The sequence below is a fragment of the Anser cygnoides genome, chromosome 3 (genome assembly GCF_040182565.1).
Source record: "Anser cygnoides isolate HZ-2024a breed goose chromosome 3, Taihu_goose_T2T_genome, whole genome shotgun sequence".
Classification (NCBI taxonomy): domain Eukaryota; kingdom Metazoa; phylum Chordata; class Aves; order Anseriformes; family Anatidae; genus Anser; species Anser cygnoides.
This window is the reverse complement of record NC_089875.1, coordinates 33,747,788-33,765,145: the sequence shown is the minus strand read 5'-3', so window position 1 is coordinate 33,765,145 and position 17,358 is coordinate 33,747,788. Positions and strand designations below refer to the sequence as shown.

The 17,358-nt window shown below is 51.1% G+C and overlaps 1 protein-coding gene across 4 annotated transcripts; it reads right to left on the bottom strand.

Moving 5' to 3' along the window:
• Positions 1-517: 517 nt before the first annotated feature.
• On the bottom strand, positions 518-17,348 carry AARS2 (alanyl-tRNA synthetase 2, mitochondrial). Of its 4 annotated transcripts, none has more exons than XM_048080121.2 (22): positions 17,148-17,348; positions 16,846-17,034; positions 16,009-16,154; positions 15,203-15,397; positions 14,526-14,670; positions 13,959-14,104; positions 13,546-13,654; positions 12,885-12,923; positions 12,011-12,122; positions 11,267-11,394; positions 10,419-10,569; positions 8,496-8,665; positions 7,395-7,508; positions 6,841-6,981; positions 6,437-6,574; positions 5,931-6,040; positions 4,623-4,731; positions 3,005-3,127; positions 2,548-2,658; positions 1,599-1,682; positions 1,284-1,459; positions 518-1,054 (listed from the first exon to the last, which is right to left on the bottom strand). In XM_048080121.2, exons 1-22 carry the CDS (start codon positions 17,310-17,312, stop codon positions 925-927), a joined length of 2,931 nt encoding a protein of 976 aa, XP_047936078.2. In that variant the 5' UTR covers positions 17,313-17,348; the 3' UTR covers positions 518-924. The 4 variants fall into 4 exon arrangements, with proteins under 4 accessions (XP_047936078.2, XP_013026482.3, XP_047936079.2 ...); XM_013171028.3 differs by having other exon boundaries at positions 1,349-1,459; XM_048080122.2 differs by lacking the exon at positions 518-1,054 and adding an exon at positions 1,061-1,231 and having other exon boundaries at positions 1,349-1,459.
• Between the last annotated feature and the right edge of the window lie 10 nt (positions 17,349-17,358).

Below are 17,358 nucleotides of genomic sequence, written 5' to 3'. Positions count from 1 at the left end.
GGGCAGTCACAGGAGCTGTCAGTGCTCTGGGGAAGCACAGGACAGCGGGGAGCACCACCAACCCCTAAAGACTGCTCCCCCTTCCTTCTGCCTCTAAGTCCTCACAGGAGTTGGACTTGATGATCCTTATGGGTCCCTTCCAACTCGGGATATTCTATGATTCTATGATGTCAGGCACTTACTGAAGTGCAAGATGCTGCTCTTTACCTGATTAACTTCCTGGCACTTAGCAAAGATGAGTAGGAGCAACATTAAGTCTTGGGGACCACGTGAGATATTTTGGGCTGAACAGCCACTGAGATGGGGAAGAAAACCCCTCGTCCTCTAAGGTTGTGCACAAAGGCTAGGGGAACTTCTCTTTCCATTTCTACATTATAGTAGCATTTTTAATCAGAGAAGGGTGCAGTGAGTCCTGCAGCAGGTTGGGACTGCTTAGAAAGCAGCATGTGCCTAACAAACCTGCTCTGCCAGAATATAGCAGAAAAGAAGGTGCAGATAAAAAAAACACCACAGGAGATCAAACATTCTCGGCCCTTTAATAGTGTTGGGATAAGAGTGTGCCACCCTCCCATGCTTTCACAGAGCTTCCCAGTGCCGGTCTTGTGGCAAGAAGTGCACTCTTCCAGAAGCTGATGCTTTCTGAGGCTCAACCCCCAAACGCCCATATTGAGAACAGGCAGCACCGTTCTGTCTCTGGTATCAGGAGCAGACTCTGCTCATCGCTGATAGCCAGAAGCCGATTGCTCCAGTGCAGCATTTACAGCAACATTCAGTGTGGGAGCTGCTAATCCTCTCAGATCAGAGTATAACGCGTGCTCTGGATCAAGTATCCACGCACCTTGCACTGGGGGGCACGCAGCTGTCCTGCCACCAAAGCATCACAGTTATTTCAGAGTTTACTCTGAGCGAACTTCAGCGCGGTAGTCAGGGCTCCTTGCATGCCTTTGGCATTTCCGCTGCCCTTAGCGACGATAGGAGAACCTCCTGCCTTGCCTTCCATCTGCGTACAGACAGCCACGGCCCAGTCAGCAGCAGAGAACACAGGGAGGCAGTCCTGGGGAAGAGACGCAGAGCAGAGTAATTCTGACTGTGGAGCACTCCACAGGTTGGTGAAGAAAGGTGGACGTGACCTGGAGGATACAGTGTTATCTGTGCCCAGCAAAGACTGAAAGCTTATCTGGTCCAAGTATGGTCATCTCAGGTCCTACCCAAGCAAGATTAACCAGCAACACTGAGTAGAATCCCACAAAAAAAAAAAAAAAACCAACTCAGTTGGGACTTACTGAGCAGTCAGCCCAGCCTCTCTTTGCAGGCAGGTTCCCTGTGACTCTTCCAGGGTTCTGCTCACCTTGGACACCTGACAGGCACAGAGCACCTCTCCGGAAGCCTGAGGGCTGAGCAGCAGGACTGATGTGCCAGGAGACTTGTCACACAGCTGGTTCACTACCTTCATTAGGATCTACGGGAGGCAGGGAGAGGAGGGGTCAGGCTGTGGCAAAGGAGAGTGGGGTGCAGCAGAAAACACAGCCAGCAGCTCCCCTTGACTGCATGCAGCGCCCGAGGTATTGCTGAACCAACAAGCAACGTGGTTTACTCACAGACAGGGAGTCAGCTGGGACAGTATCTACGATGACAGGTTGGTTGCAATGTTTTGTTAGCAGGCTTTGTGCCTTCTCTTCAGCCTGGAGGAGGAAACACACAGCACTTGAGGGGCTACAGGTGGCACAGGTGAGCAGGATGGGTATACGTGCATGTAACGTGTACACAGGGAGTGGAAGTACTGCTCTGTGGGACAGAGGGGAGATATATGCTAGCCGAGGTTAAAATAAAGCTGGCAGACTGAAATCTCCACATGGAGACCTCTGCTTGCATTCGAGTAGGAGGGTTGTACAGATGAACCCCTTCCAAGAGGGGAACAGAGACCCACACTGTTCTCAGCCTCTTTCCTCTGCCTACTCATTGCCACATCTCAGGCAGGTTCTTGTAATAAGATGCTGCTACTTTAAGAAAAGGATAGATCTTACTGAGAGTATTAAGTCACCAATAAGCATTTCCTAAGGGCTTTTAATGTAATCACGTAAATTAGCAAGACAAATGCAGTGGGGAAGCAGAACAACATCCATACGGCTGAGAGAAAGGCTCTGTCTGGCCACTCTCCTACTGCATGACCCTGTAAAGCCCATTTTCAGGGCCACCTCATCTTCTCCACGTATTAAGAAGGAGGCAATGCCTACGTGCCTGTTGCTGTTTGATAAAAGCACTGATAGGGGGTCCTCTATCCTCAGAGAGAGACGTGGGGATTTTGCCTGTGCCAAAACCGGTCAATCCTTCACTGTGTTTTAAGCGATGGCCCTGGTTAATGCCCGCGAAATCAACCCAACAGAGGGCTTGTGCTGTACTGTATGTGATTGTACCTGCGTTCCCTTCCCTTCTGATGGGACCCCACTCACTGAGTTGCTGTGAACTGTGCCAAAGACACCAGGTTCACTGGTGTAAGCCACGCAGTGCTACTAGCAGACTGCAGTGAGCGTGCTGCTGCCACAGTACCTGCCGTATCTCCAGTTTCCTGATGGCTGTGTTGGCGGTTCGCTGCAGTGCTTTGAGGATGGTCTGTAGTTCTTTTCTTTGCCACTGGGGCATTGCAGTGCTGGCTACCACCTGCAAGACAGTTTGTTGTGTAAAGACACTAAATAGTACCTAGGAATAAACTACTCGTTCTCTGGGAGGTCAGAAGCTTTTTCCAGCTGGGCATCTAAAACCTGGGGAGAAGCCTGGAAACCCTTTTTCACTGCTTTACCCTCCCCACCACTTCCTCCTCTCATATTCCCTCTGGCAACAAAGGCACCTAGACTCTGGTTTAAATCTTTGTGACCAACGAGGCACCAGCAAGTAGCAACTTCTCCTTGCTAGTGACCCCGGTAAGATGTGAGCCTACTGGGGAAGAAGTCATGGGCCTCAGGAGAGCCCATGCCAGGATCCTCCTGTACAGGAACGTAATCCTTACTTCGGTCAACTGGCCCACTTCTTTGGAGAGGTTCTGCATCTCAGCAATGGAGGTGCTCCTCTGCTTCATCCGTATGGAGACAGAGTCCACTTCCGTAGCCAAGCACTGGCCTACCTCTCGGGCCTGGAGAGAGGGAGAGAAAACGCTTCAGGTGCAGCAACAGAAAGAACGAGCAGGGACAGAGTAAGCAGGGAGGTGGCAGGGTCATAACCACTGAAGTGCTGCTCAGTATCCAGGGCGAAAACACCTACAGATAGGTTTTAAGAACGACTGTCCCCATCAGACTCTGGAACAGAAAGCTCCTCTCTACATTTGCAACCAGTGCTAGATGTTCACACCCACGGGACCAAGCTGTCACACAAGTTATGTATCCTTAGTATCTCACACCAAATCATCACGATTTCAATGCAAAAAACTTGGGTATCCATTTACTTTTTAGTGCATTAGCAAGCGCACTCTTGAAACTAACTGAAGAAACTAAAGAACACTAAGACTAAAGAAACACTAAACCAAGATTAAAGAAACCCCATCAGCTGACGTTTCCCTGAGGATGAGTTCAGCTGGTCTTGGTGCATTTCTTACTGCTTTTGCCAACACCAATGCTACTATTAATAAAAAAGCTAATACAAGCTTTTTTGCCACCAGTGAAAATCATTAGTGTTTGGACCATTTCTGCCCTGCCAGATCTTTGTGCCCGTGATGGTCCTGGGAGACTACACACCAGAGCAGCAAAGAGTATAGAGGAAAACCTGCGGGCAGAGAGAACTGTTGTGCCTAGCTAAATACCCATTGCTTGTTCCAAGTTACACCCTCATGCCTGCAGTCTCCTTTGCCTGATTAACACATCCACACACAGCTCCTCTCGGGGGCTCCTCAGGTCAACGCTTCCAGCAAAGCATGCAGATGTGCCCTGCAGCTTTTCATTCCTCTGCATCAAGAAAAACTGGTGGGAACACAGCTGTGCATGGGACACAGCCAGCCAAAGAGCAACAGATTTGAGGGGTGAGCTTTGCTTTCAGTTTTCCCAGTTCTGATGGCAGTGGGTCACTCTCCTCTGTCTGCAGCCTTTAAGGAAGCAGTCAGGGTGTAGGGCCCCTGACGCTTCCAGACACTCAAGAACAGAGATCTCACAGACACAGTAATAGGTTGATTGCTTCTTATAAAGACCTTATCAGACCAGAACTACGGTTTGGCGAGAAAGAGACTGAAAAAAGAAGCAAAAAGGCTGTAAGAACGAGGGCAGAGCCCTGTAGTCATAAAGTACAAATCCAACTGTGATAGGTAGGAGGTAAAAGCAAAGCACAAAGGATCACACCTTTAAATACCTACCTGGAGACTGAAATTTCTATTCCAGAGGCTTCCTGATATTTTGTGCCAAGTTCCTATCTTGGAAAAGGGGGGTCTGGAGTGAGGAATGAAGGTCATGGAGACAGGAGTCTGGGACAAGGGCGAGTGGATGTGAATAGTGAGGTATGGCAGCAGAGCTGTCCCCAGGGTAAAGAAGGAAATAAGATCAGGTGTAGCAGGGGGGCTCCAAGCCAAAGCAGAGGGAATCTACCTGTCTAAGCAGGAACCTGTAAAATTGGGACCGGCTGAAATCTCAGTACCCCTTTCTTACCTGTTTGGCCTGTCTCCCTGTCACTGCAATGACACGGCTAATCCCTTTCACGAGCTGACGCTCACTGACGATGGCCAGGTCCTCCATAGCGCCTGTTTGGAGAAGGTGCCTGCAAAGTTGACGGAGAACAGGAAAGAAACAAGTTGCTCTCTGGGACCAGAAATCAGGAAGCCTACTTTCATTTCAGACGTGTCTTCAGTACAGCAGCCCCTCCCCAGTCCCAACAGCTTCAGTCCTTTCCATCCCTAAAATCCTGATGGCACCTGGTCAGGCAAGAGACAGCAGAGCTGAGGCTGCTCCAGAAGAACCTCTGTGCTACCAGCTCAGCAGGCTGCTGCCAAACGTACCTAACAGCCAAGTTCTGCCTTGCTTTCCTTTCTTTCAGCAGTAGGATGGACTGGAATTTTTCCTTTCTACTCAGCCACTGCTGAACCTTGTAGAAAGCCATTTTTTCCTCCAACTCCCCCACTCCTTTGTCAGACCAGCTCGCAGAAAGGCCAGTCATCTCCAGACACATTGCAGCCATGCAGACAAAGGGCACTGATGACTTTCCCTTTCATATCCATTGTTGAACAGCCAAGAAGGAAAACAACTACAGTGTCTCAGGTTCTCTCTTACCACACGTAATCATTTCAGACAGCTTCACTAGAATTGATCATCTCCACTCCCTTGCAGTTTCGTCCCACTCCTCCCACACGAATGTTCTCATGACTAGAAACTTGCTCATTTCCAGCTGTATCAGCTCAAAGGCCAATTTGTTCCTTTTTGTTTTCACGGTATCACTGTCCTACGATTATTAACTCTTCTTCTACTCTCATTAGTGCTAAAAGGGCTGAAATAATTAAAATAATCAGACTGGCCTCTAGTTCTTCCAACCATCAGAGTCTCCTGGTGGGTCCCCAGCCCTCCTGCAACCCCAAAACGAAAGCTCCCTCACTCTGTCTAGCGTGAGAGGACATACACCCTGTTCCACACTGCTGAAGCCCTTCAGCTTCCAGGTGGGCTTCAGACTGTGAAACAAGGCAAAATGCTTTGCACTTCGTTAATGTTTTGGTATTTCTGAAGCTCTACAACCAGCCTACTCTGTTCCCATTTCAGGTGAGGAAACCTAGTTACGAAGGATCGGAGAGTGGAACTCGGAATTATGTCTTTACCTCAGCCACCAGCGCTCACACACAAGCCTTGCAGAGCATACCGAGATCCTCACACAGGCCTGATCCTGGGGTCAGGGTGGGAAGCAACTCAAGAGAATCAGGAGGACAGTCTGCACACAAACACACCATCTGACTGTACGTAAAAGACACTTACGTCCCACAGCAGAGCTCCACAGAGGTCTGCCTTGCAGCCTCAGAGTCGCAGGTCAGCACAGTCTCCACAGGGACCCCGAGGGACACTATCCTCACTGGGTCTGGATACTCCTGACAGAGGAGACAGGGATCAGCAGCTAACCACACAGTCCTTCAGGGGCACTTACAGACTAACTTCAGGTCCCTGCCTTATACTTTACCCTTATTCTAAAGCACTCCCAGAGTCAGGGGCAGCTCTGCTGCTCCCCTACAAACAGCCACCATGGGAGAAAGAAACAACGGGGTGACACCATAAGCTGTTGGTCCAGATAAATGAGCAGAAAGCCTATGCACCACCAGTCTCCGCATATCACAAAGCAGTGCTCCTGAGATCTTATCTCTGTCCCATTTTCCCTCCCGAGTTTTGAGAGTCATTTCCCTTACAGAAACCTGTTGCTTCAACTTCTCTCATGACCCAGATGATTCCTGCTGAAGGAGAAGGCTCAGAAAAACACGTTCTTGTCATACCTCATCCATAGCACGAAGTCCCTGAACTCTTCTTGCCAGTGCAAGGGGAACCTCAGCCATATGCACAGCCTCATTTCGTTTGATCGCATCCTGGACCACCTGCTCAACTTGCTGCAGCTGCTCCACAGTCACAGGACTCTGAGGAAGTAAATCAGCCTTCAGGAGAAGCCTCCCAAAAGGTACAGAACAAAGGAGGGAGAACTTGGGCTCACAGACAACTCAGCTTAGACATACCACCTTCCCCATGTCTCACCTTCCCTGCTTGTACAAGGCAACAGTGAGCATCATGACCCTCCCACCTCTCTGTAGAAGTCACTACAGCGAGAGGAGAAAGACCCCCAAAGCGAAGGCCAGTACTGGGGTGCTGGTACTGTTGAGAACCAAGGAGACAAGTCCTGAGTCACCTTGACAGCAAAGTCGAAGCGCAGCCGCTCTGCCGTCACGTGGGACCCTCGTTGCTCCGTGTTGTCACCCAGGACGTGGCGGAGCGCAAAGTTTAGCAGGTGGGTCGCGGTGTGGTTGGTCATGCAGGCCAGCCGTCGGGCCTGAAAGCACAGACAGTTTACCCTGGTGGGCTGGTTCTCTGCAGCTTGGGGGAGTAGAGGATGGCACGAAGAGGTAAGTGAAAGGCTGCATGCAAGGGGATGGGGGATGATGGTGACAAAACAACAGGTAGCACAGCTGCCAGATGAATTTATGTCACAGGGCAGATCTAACTTCTTTTCCCACGGGATCATCTCTGTAAAACAGCAAGGGTAGGCTGAATACTTCTGGACAGACCTGTAGCTCATAGAAGACTACAGACAAACTCACTTGTGAGTCCTCCTTCCCACTGCACATTGCAATAAAGAAGTCTCAGGAACACAAGGAACAAGGCTCTGCTGTGCCCAGGTTACTCACGACATTAAATGACTTTCAAAGAAAGGCTGGAAAAGGGTTAAGAGCATGGAGTTACTACCTCATCCACAAAAAGCTGAACTTGATCTCCAGCACGCAGGGTTTCCACAGCGGTGACCGCATGGACCACGTAACCACCACAGAGATGAACTGACTCTACAGGGAAGAGGATGTCCTGAACAGAGAGACACAGAAAGATGAGTTAGGGCACAGGGAACATCCAAAGACCTGTGCTAGATATCTGCTTGATCCTACTGGGAAACACAACCCCTGTTGGTCCCAAAGAGACAGCAATGGGGTGTGAAAAGCAGGGACAAGCTTCCAGCCAACATAACCAGAGTGCCTCAGCCCTCCCTTGCAGCCACCCACTCACTGCATAGCATGTCGAGACTGCCAGTTTGCAGTGGAGGGGCAGCAATGCCAACCGTGCTAACGAATTTTCCTAGCAGGGATGTCTGTCCAAGAGAAAATGGACAGCAGCTGCCAAGGCACCTGCCTCAGGCATCTAAGGTGCCACTTCTGCTTCACCAGGCTGGCAGAGGAACTTGATCCCCCTTTCATCTTGGGGAGACATGCTAAGCAAGGCACTATCACATTCTGCAAAGCTAAAAACGGCAGCACGGCTGCCCAAAGGTGACTGTCAGGAGCTGGAACATGGGAGGGAGAAAAAGCTGCACCTCTTCCTAGAAGAGGGTCAAAGCTCTCTCTCTGTCAGCATAGGAAGAACTTGCTGCAGAGGCAGACGTCCTGCCTGATGGTTTTGGGAGGAATCAGTTTTTACACAAGGTTTCAGGTTGGACACTGCTTGCAGCTGTCCAGGACTGGCTAGAGACCAGTAACTCCACTCACGGACTCCCTTATCATTGTCTTCTCCCTGCATTGCCACCCTGCTTGTTAGGAACACAGCACACTGAAGAGTGCCCCGTCATCCCAAGCAAGAAGAAATCGCAAAAGGCCAAGAGAGACAACCAGAGCAGCAGGTCCACCTCTGCGAGGTTAGTGCTGCTTCTTCCTCACCCCACCAACCCCAACACAAAGTCAAGCACACTGTCAAGAGCTAGCAGCCTGCTAATTAATAGAGCAAAATTGCTCATCATTTGGGGAGGTTTGCCTGGCCTCGATATCCAGGACTGCCTTGGGTTCAGGCAGCAAAGGGTCTCACCTGCTGTCCTAAGCGTATCAGGTAGCCTTGGTCAGAGGCTTGCCCACCCTGCTCTGCATAAAAGTTAGTCCTGTCCAAGATGACACCACAGCGCTGCCCTGCCCCAACCTCCTTCTGGAGAGACTGATCTCTGTACAGCATCAGGATGGTGGCCTGGCACGGGCTGAACTCTGCCGAGGGGAAGAAGATGGCAGCAATCAGTGCGAGCACCCTGTCAGATCACACCACTAAAGGGGGCACCACTTCTCCATGCCAACCCTGCCAACACCCAGCCTATCATGAAAGCTGGCACTTTCCTTTGTAGGACAGGAACAGCTATTGGCAGAAAGGACAAAGGATCTGTTATTTGGAAGCAAGCCACCCCTCACTTACCCAGTGAGGCACTTGCCAGGTAAAAAGTAACCAGGCAGGGCCCACATGAGCCTGATAGAACAAGATGTGGCACAGACACATCTCTATTGTGCTACACTGTGTGCTTGGCCAACCTGACTGCCTTTGACAGGGATGACTGGCTTGGTGGACAAGGGAAGACAGCAAAGTCACCTTCCTTGACTTAGCAAGCTTCTGACATACCCTGTCTGAGCAACCTTGAAGCCAAATGCAGGCCAGATAGTTGGGCCCCACAGAAAACTGCTCAATGTTTCAAAGTTCAGCTGACACTCAGTTACTAGTAGAGCGACTTGTAGGCTGATATTAGGGCCAACGCCTTTCAACATCTTCATTAACAACCATCAGTGACGGGATGGGATGTACGCTTATCCTGCTTGTGTCTGGCAGCAAGTGGTCAGGACCAGACAATACACTGAAGAGCAGGGCTGCTTCTCAGAGGGATCTGGCAGGCTACAGAAATGGACTGAGAGAAACCTTGGGGTTCTCAAGGGCGAGTAAGCATAGCGCCCTTGCAGCAAGGAAGACTGCTACCTGCTGGGCTGTATGAACACAAACATAGTCAACAGGCCAAAGAAAGTGATTATCTACCTCTATGTGGCATTTGTGACACTATGTCTAGAGTACAGGAAATTCTGGTTGTACATAAGGAAAAAAAACTTCACACAGTGATAAAGAACTGCAACAGGGACCAGAGAGGCAGTGGTATCTTCATCCTTAAAGATACTGAAAACTTACGTGGAGAAGGCCCTGAGCAACCTGATCTGACCGTGAAGCAGATCCTTTTTTCATCAAGAGATGGGACATCCAGAAGTCTCCTTCAACCTGAATTATTCCATGATTCAGTGACTGAGAAGGTGAGATAGTGCTAGCTTGGAAATTTCAGCCAATGCCTCCGATGGGCTATTCTTCCTCCCCTGTGCTCTTGCTGTAGTACTTATAGTTTGAACTACCTCACTTTTCACTTCATGTGGGTTGCCATCAGCACGCTGGGTAAGATGGAGCTGGCTGTACACAGCTATCTAATTGCTTGTGACAGCCACATCACCTCTTACTCTCTGTGGTTTAGCTTTATGCTTCCCCTGGAGCATCAGCAACCCCAGTTAGCCCAAACGATTAAAAAGCCTGCACTGTCATCTAGTGGCCTGCCAAGGAAATAGCAAGTGCCTGGCTTTAAGCAACTACCTAAACTCCTTGCATAATCTTCATTCTCCCTAGCACTCACATCCAGGAGCCTGATTGCTGGGGACAGTCTCATCTCTGGCAGAAATCAAGTCACTGCTTCAGCACAGTAAGACCAACCCAGATCTCACAGCCTTGTCACTAGCCTGAGCTTTCCTGGGGACACACCACCAGAACGGCAAATACCTTGGAAAAAGGTATAGGGGCAAAGAAAGGATGTAGCAGCAAAGTGGGCAGGTTTGAACCACAAGATACAAGTCCTCCTGCGTGCACCAGGCCAGTAAAAGCAGTCTGCTGAGGGATTCCAGCACCCTTAGGCAGAGTTTGTCCTACACACAGGACCTGGCCACTTACCGTACTGCCCGTGCTGCCCAAGCTTGTAGGAGTACTTTGGAGAGTCATCAGTAGCAGGCACGTTGTCACCCCGCAGCTCAGCCAGCGAGTGCACATCCAGGCGCACATCTGTGCCCTCCAGCTGTGCTGCCTGCGCGCCCTGAGCCTTCCGCTGCAGCAGAGCAAAGGCAGAGTTAGAGGGGAGGTACCTGGGGGAATCCAAACCAGTAACTGGAGTTTTATGGCTAGAAGCAACTGCTTCCACCTTCCTGGGAACGTCCCGTGTGTATCTGTGCTGATGCTAAACCAAACCCATTCCTTCCAGCCCCACAAGCACTCAATACCACCCATAGGGGCAAGCCATGAGCAACTGCTAACAAAGCCCAGCTTGCTGCATAGCTGTGAAACTTGCAGGCCATTAAAACCTAGAAGAGCATGGCCTTGATCTGATTACTGCACAAGGTGGGCAGTGCAAGTCTTCCAGCACTACAGAGGCTGAAAGGATTACGCAAACTCTTCACAAATCACTTGCTGTTTGGGCTGTCTAAGCTGGCTCTGCTTTGTGTGGAGCGTTGGACTACATGACTGCCAGAGGGCACCCCTAATGCATGTAATTCTACAACCGCCACTCCAGCCAGTGTCGTAAAACACTGCTACTGATCTGACAGGAATCACCAGCCAGCACTTCTCAGTTCCACACCGACAGATGAAGTCAGTATGACCCAGCTACTGTTTCAGACCCACTTCCACTTCAGGGAAAAAGCAAGCGGCCTTGTGGTGCATCTGAGGAGCAGTGAAAGGAATTCTGCCTCCATTACCACAGGAAAGGACAGGCTCTGAATTATCCTCATGAGGAGAGTCTCTCTTACCTTTGCATCCTCCAGAACAAGTTCATTGAAAGCATCTGAATCCAAACGGATTCCCTTTTCTTCAAGCATCAAGTCAATCAGATCCAGAGGAAACCCCAAATTCCCATAGAGAGACCAGGCTACGTCAGCTGTAGGACAAAAAAAGAAGGGCATGAACTCTGTGTGAACATGGAATGCAAAGACATCTCCAAAGTTGCTTGGACAAGACCAATCTCATGTGTGCTTTGGTAGCCAAGTTCACTTTTATTGTGTGCAACTGCACTGATAATGGGGAAGGGAAGAGAAGCCACACAGTTCTTTTAGTACAGGACTAAATGTTAGTGGCGCCCCAAAACCACATCCTGTCAAAATTCAGTGCAGCACATCTAGATAGGTAGCTGCTCTGGCTGGGTCCTCCTTTTGGCTACATCTTGTAAAGGCCCAGTTAATCAGTAAATAAAACAGCAACAGAATGCTTCTAACTTTCCCAGTACCTGGTTTGTTGTGAGAATGATGCTCTAGGAAACAATCACGATCTGGAGAAAGGAGCAATATCTACTTTTAAATTTGGCATTGGAGTTGCCCAGGGCTGGAAAGTTCTTGAAGGCACGTGGGGGAGGCAGACAGACACTCACAAGAACAGAACAGTTCAGTTGGAAGGGACCTTCAAAGACCATCGAGTCCAAAAGAGTTTTGACTTAAATGCTGGCAATGACATGGATCAAACCACCTTTAAGTGCAGCTTGGCTGAGGGAGGAGACTCACCTGGGAAATTTGTGGAGGGCTGCATCTGCTGCACTGTCCGCTCAATGACGCGCCTCCCCCGCTCAAGGGAGGACAGGAAAGCAGCTTCATTCTCACTGATGATATCCACGACCTGCCCAAAGAGCAGAAAAGGAGTTGGCCATAACACCTCAGGGAGTTCCCCAGCTCAGCTCAGCTCAGCCCAGCCACCACTGGGCTCGCAGCTAGAGTCAGATGAAGGCAATCAAGTGGGTGTATAATTGGTGCCATCTGCCTGAACCAGCCCTCTTGTTCTGTAAGCATCCGTCACAGCGTGGCTCCAATGCGCTATTAAACAGTGCCAAAGTCACTGTGACTCCGATCACCATTCCCGTTAAGGAAATATTGACCATCCACCTGGGGAAGGCTGGATGCTGACAAATGCTCCTTGTCATCCATTTGTTATCCGTGACCCAATTAAAATTGCATGGCTAGAACAGCCAGAGAAATTGCTTGTCACAGCCGCTGTCAGCTGAAGCTAGGAGGGACTACCCTTGAATCCCCAAGCCACTTTGGACAAAGGGTACCCAAGCTAGGACAGACCGTACTTGGATTCAACAGAAGAGCTGCCCCTAGCTTTTTCAGAGCAATGGCTGCCTTATATTAGAACAAGGCGTCCCTGCTAAGGATTTAATGGAGCTCCCACAAAGAAATCTGCCACAGATACTTTTCACGCCCAGGCAGTGCCCATGATGCAGACGTGCTCCCTACACTTCCCAGCCTACCCACAAGAACCCAGCTACGGAAACTCCTCCAGCTAAGTCCTGAGACAGGGCTGCCTTCTGCCTCTGAGAGCCGTGCCTCCCAAAGACAGTAAGAAAGGGGGTTTCTCTCCAGCGGTTTCCACATCACTCACCTGGTCTGCATTCTTCCTCAGCTCTGGGTAGGCATCTCCCTGTGGAGTGAGCCTCAGTTAGAGATAACATCCTCAGCAGCTTCCTCAGGAGACCTCACAGAGTGTCACAAGCATTATAGAGGTTTCTCAGGCAGATGAATGTGAAGGGAGCCCCAGCGCACAGCCACAGAGACAGCATCACAGCAGGAGAATCACACCTGGACTTACAGCTGCTGTCTCCTGGCTACCTCCCCATGACCCTCCTCTGCTAGACCCTGCAAAGCATCTCTGTGGCAAATGTGTCAGTTCACAACGGGAAGAAAGCCCTGTCATTTAGGATGCTGTTAGTAACCACAGGGACCAATTTCAGAAAGCTTTAACCAGATATGACAGCTTAGAAGCTGCTGCCCTCAGGAAACAAGCGTGCCCTTGCATACACTTACAGACACACTCATGCTGACTGTTACCACTGGCCACACTAGGCACCCCCTGGCCCCTTTTCCCCCATCAGAAACGATCAGGAGACAAGAGGTTTTTACTGTTGCAATGCACAGCACCACACCCCCCCCTCCTGGAGCTCCTTTCCATCCAAGATTGCCTCCTGATGGCGTACAGGAACGGAACACGGGGCTGAATAGGACATGTGACACCCTTCTTCCCCAGCACAGTATTTTTTACTCACCAGCACTTCCACTACAGTAGGCACAAGGGAGGCCAAAAGCCCAGGCGGAGCGTGAAGGACTTCAGAGCAGAAGCGGACAGCCCTGCGCAGAATCCGACGCAGCACCAGTCTGAAAGCAGGGCAGAATGCCCCAGGCAGCGCATGAGCATCCCTGCCCAGCTCCCACATCCAGCACACCCCACGTGCAGCCCCTCTCGGGCCTGACCTATGGCCAAAGGCTAGCTGCTCCACACACTCTACACCCACCAAGGATGAGATGCAGATCTGAACCTCTCCCAGGCTCTCACCTTCCTGTCTCCCCAAAGCTCACGTGCACCCTATCTTTGGCTCACACCAGAACCTCTCCCCTAGCTGCTCACGTTCCCTTCTGGACCTAACTCCCCCCACACCGTGCCATTTCCACAAGTCCTTACTCTGCTCCGGAGAGGCCTGGGTAGATGCCATCAGTGATGCACACACACAAGGTCCGCACGTGATCTGCCACCACGCGGTAGGCCATATTCACACGCCCAACGTCAGCATCCCCGACCAGACCTTGGTACTTGGGCGCGCCACAGCCCTAAAAACAAAAGGGGAGAGACAGATCAGTACAAGTGAATGGCTGCAGAAGGAAAAGTTGCACTCCTAGGGGCAGCCAGACACACCTGACATCATGCTTCTCAACTACCTTGTGCATCTAGGATGTACTCATTAAATCCTTCCAGAACATTACAGACCGTATGTAACACAGGCCAGCCAATGCCTTGGCCCTGAGCAATCTAAGAAGCTTTGAAAGAAAAAGGAAATGGGCAGTGCTGATATACCAGCGGAATTTTCCCTCAGCTCCCTTAGACGCTGCTGTGGGCCTGACCAGACATACCTCCTGTCTCAAAATACAGCACGGTACCACATGTAGAGAAGGCTGTACTGTGGTACCAGGCAAGCAGTCTGCCTCCGAGGAGCTTTTGCTTAGCTGTAACTCTGAGCAGGGGCACTGTCACCTTGTGAATGGCGTCCAAGATGGGCGTGAAGAGATCTGTGTCGTAGTTGGAGCGTTTATTCTGCAGAACAGTCACCAGCCTTTCCAAGCCCATTCCTGTATCCACATGGTGCTGAGGCAAGGGAAGCAAATTCCCTTCCACCTCTCTGTCAGCAAGCCAGGAAAAAAGGCAAAAGAGAACCAAGGGTCAGGTCAGGGGCAAAGAAAAGGTGCAGGTGAGTCACAGAGAATAGGAGAGTGACAAGGGATGGAAACAGCAGGTGACCCAACAGAAAGATGCTCAGGGACAAGACTAACAGCAGCCTGCCTTGGCATTGCCAGGTAGTCAGGCTCTAAGGGTCAGGCAGTCAGGTACACTGTGACATACAGAAAAGGGGCTTCCTTCAACAGGGGCCCCAGGCCTTCTCCTCATTCTGCAGGTTTTTCTGGGCTGCTGCAGACCTGAAGAGACCTCTGGGATGCAGCAGTGAGGGACGAGAGGCAGCAGAGGTTGAAGAATTACAGGACAAACAAAGCAAAGGGGGACCACGAGCCACAGTGGACATGCCTCCACAGCTTCCCCCTTGCTCCTGTACTGCCACCTCCCAGAAAGCAGTGAGATGTCTGAGGATATACATGTACAGTTCCGATGTCATTCAAGGGGGAAAGGCTCTGGAGTTTAGTCAAAGTTCCTGGTACCTGTTATACTGCATGAAGACCAGGTTCCAGATCTCCACCACGTCAGGGCTGCCCTGGTTCACCAGTGCTGCAGCATTTCTGCCACCACCCACGTGGTCATAGTGGATCTCCGTGCAGGGACCGCAGGGACCTGTGTCACCCATCTCCCAGAAGTTGTCCTTCAATGGAAAAGGCAGCACACGACTGGCAGGCACTCTGGAAAGGCAGACAACAGAGGTGGCAGTGCTGGGGCATGCATGAAAAGCACACAGTAGCCTGTTATCCCAGGGAAAGCTGGAAGGAGGGATCCTTTCTGACTATTGCAACTCAATATCCAAACACATTAGGACTCAGTTGCTTCAGTTCACACAGAATTATGCTCCTTAGCAGAAACAGACTGGCCCAAACCAAACAGGACCCTCATCACTGCTCCGAATAGCCAGCAAACTGAATCTGGCTCCCGCTGATGGAGACAGGCGCTCCACTGGGTCAGTGGAGCCACTTTTCTCCATGGAAAAAAATCTAGCAGAGCTAAGATGTGATCAGGATGGAAGGAAAGGACAAAGACATTCTTCAGGCGCGTCACCTAGGTCAGACAGGCTTTGGTGTACGGCCCCAAACTGACAACATCTGAGCAGCAGCTTAAACATGAAATGCCCCAGAGTGCTCAGACTTTTAGCAGCCCAAACAAAGCAGAAACTAAACGTGTTTAAAACCCAGTTTTTGACTCCTACATCTGATTCCCATCAACTAAACAGCAAATGAGAGACTACGGAGGGTGGAACGTCAGTACCTGCTGCTCAGGACCTTTTCTCTAACACACTCACCCCAGCTGGAGCCATACGTCCCTGCACTCCTCGTCAGCGCTCAGCCCCAGTGAGGAGTCTCCGCCAAAGTACGTGACATAGAGACGATCTTTGGGGATCTCGTAGACCTCTGTCAAGAGCTCCCAGGCCATGCTGCATGCTTCCTCCTGAGCAGACAGGGGACACAAAGATAGCACAGGAATCCAAGGTGTGGAGTGAGACAGAAGGTTCTTCAGGACGGGAGTCAGACGCCAAAGAAGCACATTTCGGCCAATCTCATTTTGTGATTTTAAAGTGTATTCGGAGAGCAGCATGATGGTCAGACAAGCGATACAGCTCATCTCTATCATGTAAACATGACATTCCTAAATTGTTGGGAGACCTTCAGGATCACAGTGTGGTCGACACTCACTTGTTTACCACCAGAAGCATTTCTGTTTATTCAACAGAATATTTATTAAACGTTTCTGTTCACTTAGCTGGTTATTTCTTCACAAGGAAAATCATATTTGCGAGCATAACATCTAGCATCTTTTATCCTTTTTCCCTTTTCCCACCTTTCTAGCACTGGAACTGGAAACCTTCTCTCTTTTCACCCACATGAACAGTGGCGTTCACCCAGAGAACTTTGGTTTGCATACACTGTCTGAAGCTTCAAAAGGCTATTTTGAGAGAAATAAGCTCTTTGAGGGAACATTTAGAGATTCAGCACGCCGACCTCAAACCGTGGAGCTGCCAATGAGGAATGTGGCGCTTGCCACGCCAGCTAGCGACAATACGTTTCTTTTTAAAGCAGGTCTGCAGCACCCCGGGCAGAGGTGCTTCTTTTGGAAGAAGGGCTCGCAGCGGCCGCCTCACCTTGAAGTAGTCCCCGAAGGACCAGTTGCCCAGCATCTCGAAGAAGGTGTGATGGCAGGTGTCCCGGCCCACGTCCTCCAGGTCGTTGTGCTTCCCCCCGGCGCGCACACACTTCTGGCTGTTCACCACCCGCCGGTACCGCGACAGCTCGCTCCGGGGGTGCGCCGTGCCCAGGAAAATGGGCTTAAACTGCGAAATAACGGGGAGAGGGAGAGAGATGGGAGGAGGGGAAGGGGGGGAGGCAGGTGCAGCTGGCGCTGCCGCCCTAAGGGGCGGAGGGGGCGAGGCGGGCTGTGGCGCACCTGGTTCATGCCCGCGTTGACGAAGAGGAGGCTGGGGTCGCCGCGGGGCCGCACGGGGGCGGAGGGCAGGCGGCGGTGGCCGTGCCGCTCCTGGAAGAAGCGCAGGAAGGCGGCGCGGGCCCGACCCGCGGGTAGGGACAGGGGCAGGCGCCCGCCCGCCGCCATCTTACGCGAGGGCGGAAACAGGAAGGGGCCCGGCGCCATGGGGGGG